We start from the raw sequence: 18,045 nt of genomic DNA, 5'->3' as shown, positions 1-18,045 counted from the left end.
TCGAGAGTTTGACAACAATGAAAAGGTTTTGAAAATACGATGCAAGTTTTTTTTTCCATCGTTTTATGACCATACGCATATATATAAAATCCTTGATTTATCACTTATATATAAAGCAAATCAATTAATCAAGCACATATATTAGTGTTCATAAATACATATTTTAATATGATACTTGATAGTATTTTCGTGTCATTATATTTTTTCTCATTTGAATATAAGTTTTTACGTACAAATTGCCAAAATAATTTATCAATCTTGATATTAGATAAAAAAAAAATGAAATAAAACTCATGAATTCTTCTATATTTATTAAATGCGGGCAGGACTTAATCGAATTAATCTTTTAATCAAAGTTCATACGCCATTTAAATACTGAACATTGGCATAGTGGGAAAGTTGGTTGCCATAAAATATATTAAGAAAAAAGGGCGGGGGGGAGATATACCAGTTTGAACTCTGAATACTAAAATAATGATAAAACTGAAATAAATAATAAAACAAATAAGAGATAACAGTGTAAATTACTTCATTATACAACAAAGAAATATTCACTTGAGATCAAATTTGCATTCAAGGCCAGAAAAATAGAGTTCTGGAATAATAATCAATACTGACAATACAATAGGAAAAATTACAAAATATCATGTAATAAGGATAGAAATATAGTATTGTTTTGCACTGCAATCCACTGATTAATAGCTATTTCATTTTTTTACTTACCCCTTTTTGTTTTCTGTTAATTCAAGAATAATTTCAAGTCTTGATTCAGCCCAACCATCTTCAATAGAGAAATCCGGATGGAAGAAATCCAAACATGAAATAAAGATTCTTCAATTTTTGGCCTTGAAACTGTTGATTTATGGTCTTCCAAATATGGCACTATGTAAGTTTTCATGTCATTGCTTGAGATTCCAAGATGATCCCCTGACACACTAATGAATTTAACTTTCCCAGCTTCATCTAGAGTTCTTAAGCCAATCCAGTCTTCAATATAGAGCTTAGTCTGTATAAAGAAAATCACATGTCTGAATATGAAAACTGATATCACCAATATTTGTGAAATGATAAAATTGGGTTGGTAGCATGCATCAAAAAGGAAGTGAAGTGGTGAAAATTATACCATGATAAATAGATAACAATTTTATGCAATCAAATAACCATGTCATTAGAAACCCTTTTTGATAGAAAAAGAAATTTTATCAGGATAGAGAAGACAAAACAGGATGAGACACCCTTCACAGATACCGACAACAAAAAATGGTGCAAAGACCAAGCAGATTAACCAATATAATATAACATGCCATCCCTTTGAATGTTGGCAATTCCCTTAAACAAAACCATTTCATTAGAAACTACTTATGTAAAATATAAACAACATTGCTGCATCATCTTTTTTTCTCAAATGCCTCTGATAATTCTAATGGGAAAAAAGCTTTATTGAATGCATTAAAAACTTAAAATTTCTAGTTTTTCAATAAAGTTTCTACCTTAGTAGCAAAATCCTATACTATCCATACAATTCAACTGAACTTGCAGGCAGATTTAAATGTTTCCTTATATTACATACTACTAAGGTTCATCCTTTTAGGTGGGGTCAGCCATCAAATTGTTCCCAAGTTCTAAACCCTAAACCTTTCTTAAGATACACATGCAAAATGCCTATATCCAAGAAGCTGTTTCTTCAACATTTTAATTACTTTGTTTTACATGTTAAAACACACGAAGTACATTTCCCCATCAATGTGATCTCCATACTAATGCTGCATATGTACCAGAACATTCACAGTGGTGGAAGCAGAGATTTACACATAAAGCCATCGAAGGAAGTAAAGCATCTACAAATTTGGCTATGGAACACTTGCAATAACAATCTACAGATATGGAATGCTTAAATTACCTGCTGTGGTGCCAAAACAGGATGAAATGCCCCATCTGGATAGTAACCAAACCAGGCTGTTTCTTTTGGTATTAAAATTGTATCCTGCTCAAACTGGTTTCCATTCAGATAAGACAGCAAAACTGATCAGTCAAATTGACACAGTTGCAAATTGGATAACCCCTATGTTAATGATAGCTCAGAGGAAGAATACATAGTTTGGATAACACACCATGATGAGTACTAAATTTTGTAAGCTAGCAAATCGTTGCTTGTATGTGGAATTCCTTTCAGTACTTATTTCATTATTAAGCTTTGGAAGAAAATTGCAGCCTTCAATATAGTCAGAAATATCCTGATAAAAGAAACAAGAACAGAATATGTTTTCAATCATTCTATTTGTAAGTCATTGACCATTGAAGTGTACCAAATTAAACATGATGTGTCAGAAAGGAAACATATTAGATGATACTATGGTAAAATGAATGCAATCAACACAATTCAGGATAAGACTGCATAATATATAACGTGATGCAGTGCAAAGAATTGTATCCGAAGATCTGCAGCATATAAATGGTTGTAATACTTTAAGATTGAAAAAGCAGAAAAATAACATGCAAAAAGAAGCATTTAAGAAAAAGGAGATGTTAATACTCACTGTTGGTATTTTAACATAGCCACTTGGAGCAAGATGTTGCTACATCGACTCATCAGATAAACAAACAAGAGAAGTAAGCTATTTGTTTTCAGGAACCAATTTCAGAAGGGAACTATTTTGATTTTTGAAGCAGAAGTGGTAGTTAGATAACCAAACTTTTCATCTCCAAAAAGTAACAAGAATGAAAAGTAATCTTCAAAACCTGCACAAATTTGCTGTAGACCTCAAGTTTGATGATACTATCCACAAGAGTGCATACAAACTCAGACTGGCCAAAAAAAAAAAAAAGGGAAACACACACACACACACCATAATGTTAGCCCAACACTGTCATTTACAAGATTAAGATAATTGAGCTTAATTGTTTGAAAGCCTTTTTCTCAATAGAACTCAAGTTCCAATTGTTAGACTAGAACTATTCACAGCATTAGGCCAAACTTCCTCCGCAAGTTGGTAGAGCTGCATGCATGGAAGCATGCATAATCCTTGAGTGTGCATATCTAGACTTGCAATTTCTTGATTTGTTACAATATTGATGCCGTAAAAAAAATAATTTTGCAACTGTTTTTATGTGTCTAGTCAGTAAATTTGTTTATTACACTTTTTAATGAAAAAGCACATTACATTAGTGTCTTCATTTCTATATAGAAAGTAAATAATTTATGTAAAGTAGTGGAACAGGCTCTCTACAAAGTGTATGCACCCTTGAAAAAAGATAAATAAAGGAATAGCAAAGAATTTCTAAGCACAAGAACAAGCACATACTCCACACAATGGAACAGAAGCAGTGCCAGCATGTGGACCTCCAAGGGATACAAAGTTCTTTACCTGTATCACATGAAAAAAAGAGTGTATAATACATTGAAATGTTGATACAAATCGCCCATTGAAATGAATATCAAAATGTCTTCTTAAGTTAGTTCTTACAGGAGGTCCTCCCTCACAAAATTCAATAAGCCCTCTACCGATCAAGTTTCCCTGAGAACCAAAAGAACCAGTATGTATTCAATATAGGAAAACCACGGAAAAACACAAAGGAAGAAATATCAGGTTCAGAAGTATTTATGTAACAACTTCATGTCACACTAAGATTATTAGGTCAACATCAGGCAGTAGATTTAATTATGGGGACTAAGGTTTAGTTGCCACCAATGTTGTTGTTACCAATTCTAAGGCCGCATATATTGATGACTATGTCCATGACAATCTTGGCCAGCTAGCCCCATATTGCATGTAGAATTGGAAAACGAAAAAAAATATCCGGAACTAGAGCCCTGTGTGTGTGTGTGTGCGCGCGTGCGTGCGTGTGTGAATATTTATATTCTTGCAAGATTTAAATGTTACGCAAATACAATTAAAATATGGCATCTTCCAAGACATGGGTCTTTTCAAAGTTTTCACGACAAAACAACAAAGTTACAACATTGATATCAAAGTAAATATCAACACAAGAAACCATTGCATAGTCAATGGTAAGATGGTTTCATAGCACTAGTCATTCACCTGAGAAAGTCCAACAATGTTGTAACCCTGTCTAAGCTCTTTCATCTTCTTTACCTATAGACAAAAAAAATGTTTATTTGAAAACCAATCATGATAAAATTACTGAGACAGATAATTACCAAACAACTTCACCACCTTCTCACAGGCAACAGATGTCTGCAAGAAAAGAGAGAAAATATAAGGTCATTAAATTGCCAGATTACAAATGTTTGTAAAATGGAAGAATTCTATCAAGAGTCACCTGTTTTAATAGGGGCATGGTCCAAGAATCCCATGATCCATTTCCAATTTCTCTACAGATAGATGAAGTACATATAGCTAATTAAGAATCCATTACATCTCTAGTTTAATGTTTGTGTTTGAGCATGCAAAATATCCATTTCTTAGGTGGAAAAAAAAGTTGATAAACATCTGCAGAAACCTCTATCTCAATTATTTTTAGGCATACTGAAAAAGATTTTTCATAATGGCAGACCCGTGGGCCGTGGCACATAAGGACCATGATTACTTGGCCCTTAGAGAAGTACTTATGAGTTACGACCAAACAGAAAATATAATGCTTAAATATGACCATAATAAAGATCAAGAAATTTAGCATTAACATACAAGCAGTATCCTTGTGCTCCAGACCATTCACTTAGTTCTTTAACAAAGTTTCCGATTCCATGATTCTTGCATCTATCTCCAATGCCTGACACACAGTTCAAACACAACATCAATGTCTTACATGTGTAACAACACCAATTTAAATACTTATCCAATAGGTCCAAGCCCTAAACTGAAAAACGCCTTGTGCAACCAAGCACCTACATGCCATGACTGCAGGACAGTTGGTCCATGACAATTACCCAATGAAACCGTAGAGTTAAAAGATAAAAATCAGTCAACTCGCCAAGGAAACTGACCTAGTACTAAATCAACTATGTAACATCACACTTATTGGTTTATTTGTTCCTGCTATCCTTGGAAGCGTTATGATATGCATTGACTATGAAATTGTGTTAGGTATCAAGAGCCACCTAATATTGGGATTAGCTCTTGGAACTAGTCTAAATTGCTCATGAAATATAATCAATTATGGCAAAATGGCCACTTGTAAGGGAAATATGATGGTCTTATCACTATAATCACTAATCACAGTATGATCAAAATTACAGCCACAGTTTCACTTTTTTATGATCCTGCCAGAAGATAGGTAACACTGCAGCACTGACACCACATGATATCAAGTCCTATTGGGAATTTCCAATTCAGCAACTCATTTCAACACAGTAACCCCACCATTTTTGGATTGACAGACATGCTCCTTTAGTTACCGTGTTTCTTACCATTACTTTAATTAGAAAACCTCTCTTTCAATGCATAGTTTCTTATCTTTAATCAGAGGCTTTTCCTAGTAGCATGCCATCACATAGTGATAACACTTTTTACCTTTTCTTCCCAGATTCCTAATCTTCTAATAAGAACCCTACCTTAGTCAATTCTCATCAACTCATCATGGATTTCAACAAAAGCAACCATCATAAACCAAGATTTCTATTTTTTGTTTTAAAAAAGAAGCTAAGTTGACTAAAATCCATTGAAAACTAAGTAAACACAGAGAAAGAATAAAAAATAGTCAAACATCAAAGAAGCAATTGAGAAGCCTAACAAAATTCTCAGCAAAAGAAAGGAAGTCAACAGAAAAATTAATCGAAATTAGTGTAAAGCTGAGGACAAAGATGAAAAGATAAAATAATTGAGATGGAGAAGATTAAAAAGTGAAGTTGATGAAAGAAAAAGAACTTACCATGCAAGACGATGAATGGAAGGGAATGAGCTACAGTGAGATTGAATGCGATAAAGAAGAAGAGCACAGGAAGTACGCCTGGGTTGCCCATCATAATTAATTATAAAAATCAAACGACAAGAAGAACAAGAACAGCTAGCAAGTAGAATGATTATTAATATAAAGAGAAGAAGAAATGAGAGAAATCAGAAATGTGGGATTGGATTTGACGTTGATTATAAGCAGTAAGCAGCTCAGCTCGAAATATGTTCCTCTAACTCTTCCGCATTGGTGGGACCTCCCTTTTTCTTCCCCCGCTATTAACGACATTTTTAACTTTTATTATATTGCTTATTTATTATTAGAGAAACTCTGCGGACAAGTAATTTTTAATATTTTTTGTTATTATTTGATTATTATAAATATTAAATTATTTTTAATAAATAAATTTTATTAATATATATAAATTTTAAAAAATATAAATATAAATTATATAATTTTTTGTGTAAATTTTTTTTATAATAATAAATTATTATTGACTAAATATTGATAAAAAATTATAATATTTACTCGTCATGTAATATTATTTCTATTATTATTTTGACTAAAATTTTTTAGAATTTTAATTTTTGGAATTTTTTGAGCGAATAATAATAAAAGAAAATTAAATATTAATAATTTACTAATTTTAATTTATATTAACCAATTTATTATTATATTTGTAGTTTATATTTTAAAATATTATTGATTATATATTAATAAAAAATAATATATTATTTTAATTATATAATGCTGTTAATAATAAATAAATAAGCTGTAGTTCAAATGATATTTTTTTTTAAGGGTAAAGTATATTTTTTGTCTTCGAAGTTTGGTAAAAATTTTAAAAATACTCCTAAGTTTTATTTTGCTTCAATTTTGTCTTAAAAGTTTTCGATTTGCATCAAATATACTATCGGAGGCTAAATTTTCAAAAAATTTAAGACCAATATAACAATAATGCATGAAAATTATGTTTGATTTGCTTGTGCCGAAGGGTTGTTCTTATGAAATTGTTGTTGAATCGATCTTAAATTTTTTAAAAAATTAGCCGTCAGGGATATATTTGATGCAAATCGAAAATTTTTGGGGCAAAATTAAAATAAAATAAAACTTAGGATATTTTTAAAACTTTTATCAAACTTTAAGAATAAAAAATATACTTTACTTTTTTTTAATAGAAGTTTTAAGTTTGAATCTCTCTTTATATAACTTGATAAAAAGAGTGAAGAGTATAATAAAATTCTTGAAAGGATTGTGGTCGAATTATATTATCAAACGAAAAAATAAAATCAATAACATGATTTAAATTATAAAATTATTTAATATAATAAAAAATATTTAAATTTCATCTGATTTAGAGTTAAATTACTGGTGCTACTTTATTTTTAACAGTTTGGGCCACAAATATAGTGGGGCTTCTGGCTTCTGGCTTCTGGCTTCTGGCTTCTGGCTTCATTGAGAAGGTGTTCGGTAAGGTTGGAGAATGTAACATAGCCCACAGTCAAAAATAAAAAAATAAAAAAAAATAAAAAAATACAATAAATAAATAATAAATAAAATGCACATAAAATTGGGGAGCAAGTAAGTGGCAGTTTCACAATTGAAGCCATATTCAATGGCAAGAAGGATCAGTCATCGCTCATCAGAGAAAAACGCTTACGTCACTCTCTTCTGTTGACGGTGACAGAGTGAAGAAGAAGAACCTTCATGCCCTACGATGTGTGATGTGGCATATGATCATCAAGCTCCAAAGGTTCTGTTTTTTTTTTCTTTCCCACAAAACTCGCACGATTCTTCCTCAATTTCGTGTTTTGATGGTTATGAATTTATATTCTTGAAATTTAGAAAGCAAAAATCAACCACTGCATCATCGTCACCGTTGCACAATGCGTTCTATGAATAGAATCAAAAGTATAATTTAACAATTTTAGTAATTTTTTAATCAAATGTTATATCGGTGCTGTTCTGTTCTTCTTAATATTATAATTCAGACTCAGACAGTACGTTTTTACAATTTCCTTTTAATTTTTTGTTTATAGCTCAGAATCAAAGCGGAAGCTTAAGGACTGAGAAATTAGTGGCACGTTGAGCAAGAATCCCGCTTCACCGAGGAAATTTTTTTGGAAAACTCACAGATATTTAGTAAGTGCTTCTTCTTATCCTTATTCTTCTTCTTCTTCTCTGTCTGTCTCTTTAATTAATGCATTGTGTTGAAAATTTTTTTGGGTCCCCTTCATGGATTATTTTTTGTTATGTATATTCATTTGAAATTTTTTAAGAGTATGTATATGGCTGTGTGCGCTTGCTTGCTTGCTCTGTTTATGGGGCGGGGTTTTTTTTTTTTTTTCCTTTTCAGAAGTTGGGGAGGGGTTCATAAGGGTGCCTTTTGTTTCAAAAAAAAAAAAAAAAATAGGACACTGTTTTTCTTTTTTTTTCCCCTGTTTATTTTTTATTTTTTAAAATTCATGGTTGCAAAATATCTCAATTTTTAAAATATTTTTCCCTTTTAAGATGATGTGAAGGAAACATTGAATAAATCATTTTGAGACACGGGAAAACAGAAAGCAGCATTTTCTGTAGTTGAATTTGAGACACGGGAAAACAGAAAGCAGCATTTTCTGAATGCCTCCAGCTCCAATTACAAATTCTCATTGCTTGGTATCTGAAGAGCGAGGAGGATTGCATGACGGAAAGATGAGCCTGGACTTAGTGCAGAATGTGAATGTGAATGTCAAGTTAGGAGAAGCTGCTCCAAAAGAAGTACAAGTTTTGATTAGTAAGGAAAGCGTAACTATACCTACGCAGAATGTTAATGGAAAGTCAGAAGAAGCTGTTCCACGAGAGATACAAGTTGTGGATAGTAAGGAGAACATAACTATGCCTATGCAGAATGTTAATGGAAAGTCAGAAGAAGCTGTTCCACTAGAGATTCAAGTTGTGGATAGTAAGGAGAATATAGTTATACCTACAGAGAATGTAAATGGCAAGCATGAAGAAGCTGCTCTACAAGAAGTACAAGCTGCAGTCAGTAAGGAGAGTGTAGCTATACCTGTCACCACATCTTCAGTATCTGAACAAAATGTGGTTCTGCATCCTGGAAAAAGAATTGAACAAACTCCTATGACCATTGGAAATGAGGAGGACATACAAGTTAATATAATTGGGATTGGTGGCATGAATTCTGGTAAGGTGGTTGAAGATGCCTCGGAGGATTGCAATGACACTGAGCTTTCCAGTTCCAGTTCTTTTGGTGACACAGGATCTTGTGAAGAGATTGACTCCAGCTCAGGACTGAGTGATGATGAAATGGAATCACCGATGGGTGATGATTGGGGAGAACCACTTCTAATAAGGTATGTTTCTGGTGTGTTAATTGCAGTTTTTTTTTTTTTTTTAAGAATGTCAATTGCTCATGTGTCTTGCAATAACAAGTTTGAACTTACACTCTTAAGTATTAAACATTCAGAAAGAAAAAGGTTACGAGTCATTGGAGGAGCTTCATTCGCCCTCTTATGTGGCGCTGTAAGTGGCTAGAATTGCAAATGAGAAAGCTTCATTCCCAGGAAGTTAAATATCAAAGAGAACTTGCATCATACAATTATAAGAAACAGCTTGAGTTTTCAAAGTATGCAGTAGATGGTTTTGATGTCAAGTCAATACCTATATCTACTGGCATTCATAGGAATAAAGTTATGAGGAGGAAGAAAAGGAAGCGAGCTGAAGAATCTGATTTATCATCTTATGTATCTAATCATAATATATTCTCCTACTATGGTATGCATTTTCTGCTTGATTTATTTTGCTCAATGTTTTTCTCTTCTATAATTATATAATTTTTTCTCCCTATTTTTTCATTTTCCAGAGAACAAAGATCTCCCTGATGGTTCTTGTATGGAAGATCTTCGTTGTGTTTCCATAAGTGAGTTGCAGTATTATTATACATAGTGCCTTTTTTTTAAAAAAAAACTGTAAATAGCAAAATCTATCTCACCATTAAAGTGAATCAAACAACTGTAAATAGCAAATCTATCTCACCATTAAAGTGAGTCAAACAATGTGAAGGAATTACATATACGGGTTTCCTCTGTGTATTAAGAAATTATTATATGACATTATTATGAAATAAGTTTTGATTAATTAATTCCATGATGTGTGAGATTATAAATTTTCAATTTATGTTGTGTCAATGATATCAGGAGGTAATGATGATAACATTGAGGAGTCCATATTTAGTGACATGTGGTATTCCATAGATCGTGAAGATATTGATAAATCATTGGATGACATATTTCAAAAGATCGCAACAGTAGAGTTACAAGTTCAGAAATTGAGAACTCGGATTGACAATGTGGTTAGTGAAAATCCAGGAAAGTTCTGTTCTGTAACTCAACTGAGCATGGTTGGGCCCTCTGATGGACTTAAAAGTTTGGATCGTAAAGTTGCTTCTTTTGCTGGTAGTGAAAACATATTCCCAGTTGGTGTTGTTCATGGTTCTTCTCAGATTAAATCTGAGTTACACGTGGAAGATGTACTTATGCCTGGAAATACATCAACTCGTGAAGGGATAACTCCATTTATCGAAACAACCAATCAGCCTCATGTTGAGGGTCTGCAGGAAAGTGTGAGTTTTTATTTTCGTATGAAATTTTAGTTTATGTTGGTCGTGAACGTGTGAAATGTTAGTCATGAACAACTGCATTGGCTAACGTTAAAAACTTATAACGATGTTCTCTGATCTGTTATACCACCATCATGAAGTAAGTTAACAATAATTGAGATGTCATATAAATTTTATCATCGAGTTTAACATTGTTCTCAGCTTGTTATCCAGTTTATAATGGAATATTGAAGCATAGAACCTTCTCTTTTTTTTTTTTTTATTGTTTTTCCCCAAATGGATTTCCTTGGTTATGGTTTGTAAGATTATTATCACTATTTTAAATGCTCGCATATAGTATAATGTTTACATGTGAATATTCTTTGGCTGCAATGTACCTGCTGTGCTATATATTGGAATGTTTGTTATGGTAATCTCTGTAACTCTATACTACATTAATTCTATTTTGAAATTGTGAGTTAACAAGAACTATAATAGTAACTTGTTTTCTTGAATGTAGGGCGATGATGAAGTTCTTATACAAGATCGGGCAGCTAATGAAAAGTTGTATGATCTTGTAATTGCTAGAAAGCGGCTTGGGGGGAAAACCAAGGGACAAGATGAGGAACAGAAATCCGTTTCCCTGGCTCAGGTTTCAGAACCTGACTCAGCTACTGGGAATACTGTAAATAATGGGAAATCTGCTCTGAAAGCATGTTCTACGTCAAAGTCAAGTTCCCCTAGGAACAAAAGGAGAAAGCAGAAGAAATCCGGCTCAAAGAGCAGGAGCCGGAAATAGTTCGGTTGAGCTGAATCTGCAAAAATATTGTTTTGCAATGCAGATAGAGGAACTGGGAATTTCTCAAAAAATTTTGCACAAAAGACTGAAATCTTCCAATGTAAATTCTGCTCTTGTTTATACATGCTTTTTCATAATTCAAGAAATGGTTGCAGGATGATTACTTGTGTAGCTTACCATATTCTTGATAGGAAGCTTTTATTTTAATTTATTGGAGAATTCTTTTTCAAGAGATGAGGTGTATGACTCATCATATGCGAGTCCTATATAGTATATTCTATTCTGCAATGAAGTTTTTTTTCCCCCTCATTTTGCTCTATGCTTCTATGCATTCAACATCATGTCATTTATTATATCACTGCATGTCTTTATATTGTTTGAGTTGAGACCATGTCACCTGGTTTGAACTTCCAATGTTGCATTGCTGCTGTTAGTAATTCTCCCAATGAAGTATGGTTTACTATTTAAGCAGTGACAATGACATTTAATAGAATACGGTGGGCCATAAAATTTACCAAAGCATTGTGATAAAACCGAAAGAGTGGATTATCACATATCAAACTTGCACTGTTCAGGTTTCTATACTCTAGAAGAATCAAACTCTATCAATCCTTTTGATGATGGTTAGTATGTTGCATTTAGATATCTAAAATTTCCCCTAAATTTGCAGAACCCAAAACGAGGCAAAATATTATCATAATTTTTCTACAGAGTGTTATTTTATATATTATTTTTAGCTTTTTGTAACATTCAGTGAATATGTATCTCTTTATTATTAGACAATATGAAATTTGCATAAGATGAAGATTACATCTTATCCAATAGTAAAGAGATGTGCATCAACTCAGCACATAAGTCAGAAGACAGAGTAAGTGGACAAAATATTTTTCTTTATACAAAGATATCAAATTGAATTCCCTATACTCTTAGGTTGCGTTTGTTTACAGAGACAGGACACTAAGACATGAACATAGAGACACAAAATCATGTTTGACAAAGGAGACATGGACAGAGACGGTGTATCCAGAGACACTGAATTAGTGTATTTTGTGTCCATCCTGACAGAAATAACACGGAGAGACTAATAGGGGATACAACTTATTTTTCATTATTTTTTCATTATTTTTGTTAATTTTTCATAATTATATTTTTTTATTATTATATTTTTCATCTCAAATTTTTTGAAGGAAAAAAAATGAGAATAAATTAGATTTTCATAATTTCTTCTAGTTTATCACCAAACAGAATACAAGAACACAAAATTGTGTCTCTATCCATTAGTGTCTTGTCTTGTCCTGTTCTCAGTGTCTTATCCTGTCCTGTCCTGTTCTCAGAAACAAATGCATCCTTATAGTCGTTGTCCTCGTCTTCACCCCAAAAGAATCTGTCTATTAACATAATTTTCAACAGAACCAAATAATTCCTTGCAGAAAATACTTGACACCATTCATTTGTCAAAACTCTCTAGTCACCAAAAAATTTTGTCGCAACTCTACCATGGGAATGGTCATATCTGGCCAGTGGTCACTTAACAAGACTTGGCAGGACATAACATAGTTGTTAATAGCTCAAGCTTTAGAAATAATATTCCAATTAAATTTCATGTGTGCTTGTGCTTTCTTCAAATCTTTAACCTGGTTAAATTAGGAGCTACAGTTCTCAACTTAATGGACTATTTGTCCTGTAACATTTTCAATTCTTTACTTCCATTTTCACCTCCCCTCCTTTTAGTTCTCTAAAGCATATCTCAAATTTCAATAGGTCATTTCAGTTTTCATGTGTGTCCATAATTGCACCAAGGTTAACTGAATATCTTCTACATGTGAATGCAAATAATTATTACCAGCTATAAACTCTCTAAAGCCACCATCAACTTCAATGACACTGCAGGCAACCTCTTTGTATGATCCTCCCTTCTTCATCCTTTGTTTAACATCCTCCACATCTCTCCATCTTTGCTCTGTTGCATACAAATTTCTCATCATCACATAGTCTCCAACACACCACTTCCCCGACTTCACCGCCTCCTGTAGCACTCTCTCAGCCCTTGTAACATCGTTAAAGTAACCACAAGCAAACAGAAAAGAACTCAATATTATCTCATTTGCATCGTAAGGCATGGTACGAATCAATTTCTCAGCCTCGTCCAAGCATCCGGACCTCCCTAGAAGATCAACCATACAACCGTAATGCTCAATCTGAGGTGTTAGTCCGAATTTCTCCATTGCTTTGAACCATTTTCTTCCATCCTCCACCAAACCACAATGGCTGCAAGCAGATAACACGCCGATCATAGTTATCTTGTTTGGTTCAAAACCTTCGTGCATCATCATTTCAAATGCCTCCAATGCTTCCTTTGCACATCCATTAACTGCAAAACCATTAATCAAAGCATTCCAGGAAGATGTTTCCTTCTCAGGCATCCCCATGAAAAGCAATTTTGCCTTTGTGATCTCACCGCATTTTGCATACATATCGATGAGGGCAGTGCGGACATTAGCATATCTATCAAGATTCCTCCTTTGGGCAAACTTATGAACCCAGCCACCCAAATCCAAAGCACCCAAATCAGCAATAGCAGGAAGAATGCTTACCAGTGTCACTTCATTCGGTTCCACCACTGCACTCGACTGCATCTCATGAAACAACCTCAATGCCTCATGGGGACGCTTGTTCCAGCAATACCCCCCAATCATCGCGTTCCAAGTGAACAAATTCTTATCCGGCATGAGATCAAACATCAATCTAGCTGACTCAACATCACCATTATGGCAATAACCAGAAATCATACTAGTCCAAGAAATCACATTCTTATCACCCATCTTTTCAAACAAATCCTTAGCCAAATCCATACAGCCCAACTTCACATACCCATCAATCATCACATTAACAGCTGCAGAATCTTTCTCAGGCATCTCATAAAAAAGCTTCCTAGCCTCACTCATATCCCCACACCTCACATATCCAGCAATAACTGCAGTCCACGAAACCACACTCCTCTCAGACATTTCATCAAACACCTTCCTAGCACTTCCTAAAACCCCAAATTTCACATACATATCAACCAACGCAGTAGCCACATACAAGTCCAAGCAAAACCCATTCTTCGCAACAACCGCATGAACCTGTACCCCCTCCTTCTTCGCCGAACACGCGGTGCAACCCTTCACCATTGCGGTGAAAGTATATCCACCGGGTTCAAATCCAAGACCTCTGGTTCTAGCAAAGTCCCTATAGAGAGCGAAAGGCTCAAGAAGTTGGCGAATTGCAAAGTGGGTACTGATCATTGTGTTGAATAGGAACTCGTCGCGGTTGTGGGGTGTGTGGTCGAAGAAACGGCGAGCGAGGTGGACTATGGCATGGCGGCGGGAAAGGGAGGCGGTGGCAGCGGCGAGGGAGGAGCAGGTGGTGATGAACTTGGCGAGGAGGTTGAGGTTGTGGTGGAGGGAATGTCGGAGAATGAAAGCGTGGATTTGGAGGAGTGTGGAGAAGGTGGTAGTGTTCCGTTGGAGAATGTAAAGGCATTTTCTTTCGGCGGCGGTCCAAAGGAACCGTTGCTGTTTCGACATCGTTTGCGTGTGTGTTAGTTAAGAGGGTGGTTGCGCCCTTTATAGTTTACTGTTGAAAACAGAAACAAGTGCTGTCTATATGCACAAGTTTATGGATATTTTGATTTTGAAAAGATTTGAGGGAGTCAATACAAATATTAATTTAGTCAATTAATTTAAAAATTAGTAAATAATTGAAAAGAAATGAATATAACAAAAATTTAAAATTAAAAAATAAAAATACAAAATTTAAGTAAAAATAATATGTAAAAATAAAATATGGTCAAATTGATTATGGTATATAATTTAAGATTAATTATTTAGAATTTAGAGAATTTATAGTTTATAATTTAAAATTTATAATTTAAAGTTCATAATTTATGATATAAGATTTAAAATTTGTGATGATTGGTGATGACGTGACAGTAGCCGGCAACGATGGTGGATAGTTGATGATAATAAATGAATCATGGTATTGATATATATAAAAAATAATAATAATAAAAATATGTAAAAGATGTTGTGATAAGGATGGGAAGTGGATACCCATTTCCTATATAAAGTTTACATTCTCAAAAAGAATGAAATAAATGAAGGTTGACAATCTTTCTTCCATAAGCCTATAAATAGGAGGTGAACCTCCGTGAATGTAACACAACAAAAATACTATTCTCCCTTTCTTTTCATACACAAGCAAGTAATAATAAAATTACTTCTTTCTTTTATGCTGCAATCAAATACTCTTCTCCTTATATTTCTACTACAATTCTTTCTCTTTTTTTTATTTTATAAGTATTTTAAATTCTATTTTCTATTACTCTTTACATATAATATTAATAGCAATATTAATCATCTTTATTATATTGAGATTGTAAAATGCGATTCTCTCTCTTTATTTTTAATACTTCTTTCTATCTTTGTATATATATATACATTACAACATATAATATTATTATATATATATAAATTATTATTGAGCTAATTATTTTAATACTAGAGTCTTCTATTTATACATCTCTATTATATATATATCTTTTATTTCACAACATGTTATCAGCACGAGACTCTGATCAAATTTTTAGGAAGACTCAGGTAACAAATTTTCATTATGTCGAAGCTCTCTCATCTTGAATTCAATGCTCTTGATATATCTGGAAACAATTATTTATCATGGATACTAGATGCTGAAATCCATCTTGATTCAATGGATCTTGGAGATATCATTAAGGCTGAAAATAATGCATACCAGAAGGATAAAGCCAAAGCCATGATTTTTCTCCGTCGTCATCTTGACGAAGGATTGAAAAATGAATATCTTACATTAAAAGATCCTGCAGATTTTTGGAAAGACCTTGAAGAAAGGTATAATCATCAGAAAACGGTGATACTTCCTCAGGCCCGATATGAATGGACGCATTTGCGTTTACAAGATTTTAAATCTATAAATGAATATAATTCTGCAATGTTTCGAATCACCTCACGAATGAAATTGTGTGGGGAAAAAATAACTGATCATGATATGTTGGAGAAAACTTTCTCAACCTTCCATGCCTCGAATGTGCTCCTGCAGCAGCAGTATCGAGAGAAAGGGTTTAAGAAATATTCTGAGTTAATTTCTTGCCTTCTTATTGCCGAACGCAACAATGAGTTGTTATTGAAAAATCATGAAGCGCGCCCAGCTGGTGCCGCCCCATTTCCTGAAGTAAATGCGGCAAATCGTTACCCCAGAAGAGGTAAATGGCAAGCTTTTAATAACAAGAAAAATTATGGAAGGAAAAAGAATTATGTTCAAAAGAGAGGATCTCACCAGAAGTGGGACAAAGAAAGGAATATCGGGCAGAATAAATCAACCGAGGAAAAGTGTTTCCGCTGTGGTGGAAAGGGCCATTGGTCACGTACCTGTCGTACCCCAAGGCACCTAGTCAATCTTTACCAGGCATCTTTGAAAAAGAACGACAAAGGAAAGGAAACAAATTTTGTTTCAAATGATGCTGAGAACTCCACCACTCATTATGATGTATCTGATTTCTTTGAGGACCCTGAAGGAAATATTGGTCATTTGATCAATGATAGAATAGTTTAATATGTGAAATTGTGAAGTATCTATGTAAATAAATAATGTAAAAAAAATTTATTGTTAAGTTTTATTTTCTATGTATTTAAGTTTCAAATGTGATGTACATAAATAATGAAATATTAATATAAATTTTGAAATCATTAAATGTGTCAAATTTTAAAATAAAATTTTAGTATATGACATTATTTTATGTACAGTGTTTCTTAGAAAAATAATTCTGATCAAGTATTCAATTTAACTGTGCATACTACTCATTTTATTATTATTTGTTTTTGAAGAATGGCAAGGATATGTAATGAAGATATATGCCTTGCGGATAGTGCAAGTTCGCACACTATTCTCAAAAGTGATATATATTTTACCCATCTTGTGCCAAAAGAGGAATATGTTAACACTATTATTGGCTCAGGCAATGTGATAGAAGGCTCCGGAAGAGCTATAATTTTGTTTCCTGGAGGAATAAAATTTATAATAAATAATGCACTATTATCTACCAAGTCTCTGAGGAACTTGTTGAGTTTCAAAGATATTCGCCGAAATGGATATAATGTTGAGACGATGAATGAGGGAAATCATGAGTATTTATGTATCACAACTCATGATTCAAATAAGAAAGTTATATTAGAAAAATTACCCTCACTTTCATTTGGGTTGTATTATACCAAGATTAGTGCAATTGAATCACATGCCACTGTAAACCAGAAGTTTATTAGCCCAAATGAATTCATAACTTGGCACGACCGATTGGGTCATCCGGGAACAATCATGATGAGAAGAATTATTGAAAACTCTCATGGACATTCACTAAAGAATCAGAAGATTCTTAAAACTAGTGAATTTTGTTGTGCTGCATGTTCTCAAGGAAAGTTAATTTTAAGGCCATCACCAGTAAAGATTGGATTTGAGTCTCCTGAATTCCTGGAAAGGATTCAAGGTGATATATGTGGACCTATTCATCCACCATGTAGATCTTTTAGATATTTTATGGTCTTAATAGACGCATCTTCGAGATGGTCACATGTGTGCTTATTATCTTCTCGCAACCTGGCGTTTGCGAGATTATTGGCTCAAATTATTCGATTAAAAGCACAATTTTCAGAAAATCCAATCAAAGCAATTCGTCTTGATAATGCTGGTGAATTTACTTCCCAAGCTTTTGATGCTTATTGTATGG

The 18,045-nt window shown here is 33.4% G+C and overlaps 3 protein-coding genes across 5 annotated transcripts; 1 reads left to right on the top strand and 2 right to left on the bottom strand.

Moving 5' to 3' along the window:
- Positions 1–505: 505 nt before the first annotated feature.
- LOC112744417 (uncharacterized) lies at positions 506–6,136 on the bottom strand. Its single transcript, XM_025794037.3, has 12 exons — positions 5,830–6,136; positions 4,647–4,731; positions 4,282–4,333; positions 4,176–4,196; positions 4,041–4,094; positions 3,465–3,515; positions 3,303–3,365; positions 2,740–2,805; positions 2,538–2,576; positions 2,112–2,234; positions 1,901–1,993; positions 506–1,006 (listed from the first exon to the last, which is right to left on the bottom strand). The coding sequence occupies exons 1-12, from the start codon at positions 5,921–5,923 to the stop codon at positions 740–742; spliced, it is 1,008 nt and encodes a 335-aa protein (XP_025649822.1). The 5' UTR covers positions 5,924–6,136; the 3' UTR covers positions 506–739.
- A 1,162-nt stretch (positions 6,137–7,298) lies between these two features.
- LOC112744415 (uncharacterized) lies at positions 7,299–11,555 on the top strand. Of its 3 annotated transcripts, none has more exons than XM_025794035.3 (7): positions 7,299–7,603; positions 7,895–7,992; positions 8,362–9,203; positions 9,317–9,624; positions 9,713–9,769; positions 10,047–10,471; positions 10,968–11,555. In XM_025794035.3, exons 3-7 carry the CDS (start codon positions 8,473–8,475, stop codon positions 11,244–11,246), a joined length of 1,800 nt encoding a protein of 599 aa, XP_025649820.1. In that variant the 5' UTR covers positions 7,299–7,603; positions 7,895–7,992; positions 8,362–8,472; the 3' UTR covers positions 11,247–11,555. The 3 variants fall into 3 exon arrangements, with proteins under 3 accessions (XP_025649820.1, XP_025649819.1, XP_025649821.1); XM_025794034.3 differs by having other exon boundaries at positions 7,421–7,603; positions 7,890–7,992; XM_025794036.3 differs by having other exon boundaries at positions 7,573–7,761; positions 7,890–7,992.
- Positions 11,556–13,000: 1,445 nt separating this feature from the next.
- Positions 13,001–14,815, bottom strand: LOC112744414 (pentatricopeptide repeat-containing protein At2g44880). Its single transcript, XM_025794033.2, has one exon. The coding sequence runs from the start codon at positions 14,813–14,815 to the stop codon at positions 13,001–13,003; it is 1,815 nt and encodes a 604-aa protein (XP_025649818.1).
- Positions 14,816–18,045: the final 3,230 nt, after the last annotated feature.

The sequence above is a fragment of the Arachis hypogaea genome, chromosome 14, assembly GCF_003086295.3.
Source record: "Arachis hypogaea cultivar Tifrunner chromosome 14, arahy.Tifrunner.gnm2.J5K5, whole genome shotgun sequence".
NCBI lineage: Eukaryota > Viridiplantae > Streptophyta > Magnoliopsida > Fabales > Fabaceae > Arachis > Arachis hypogaea.
The sequence above is the reverse complement of the archived record's forward strand: the minus strand, read 5'-3'. Positions and strand labels throughout refer to the sequence as shown.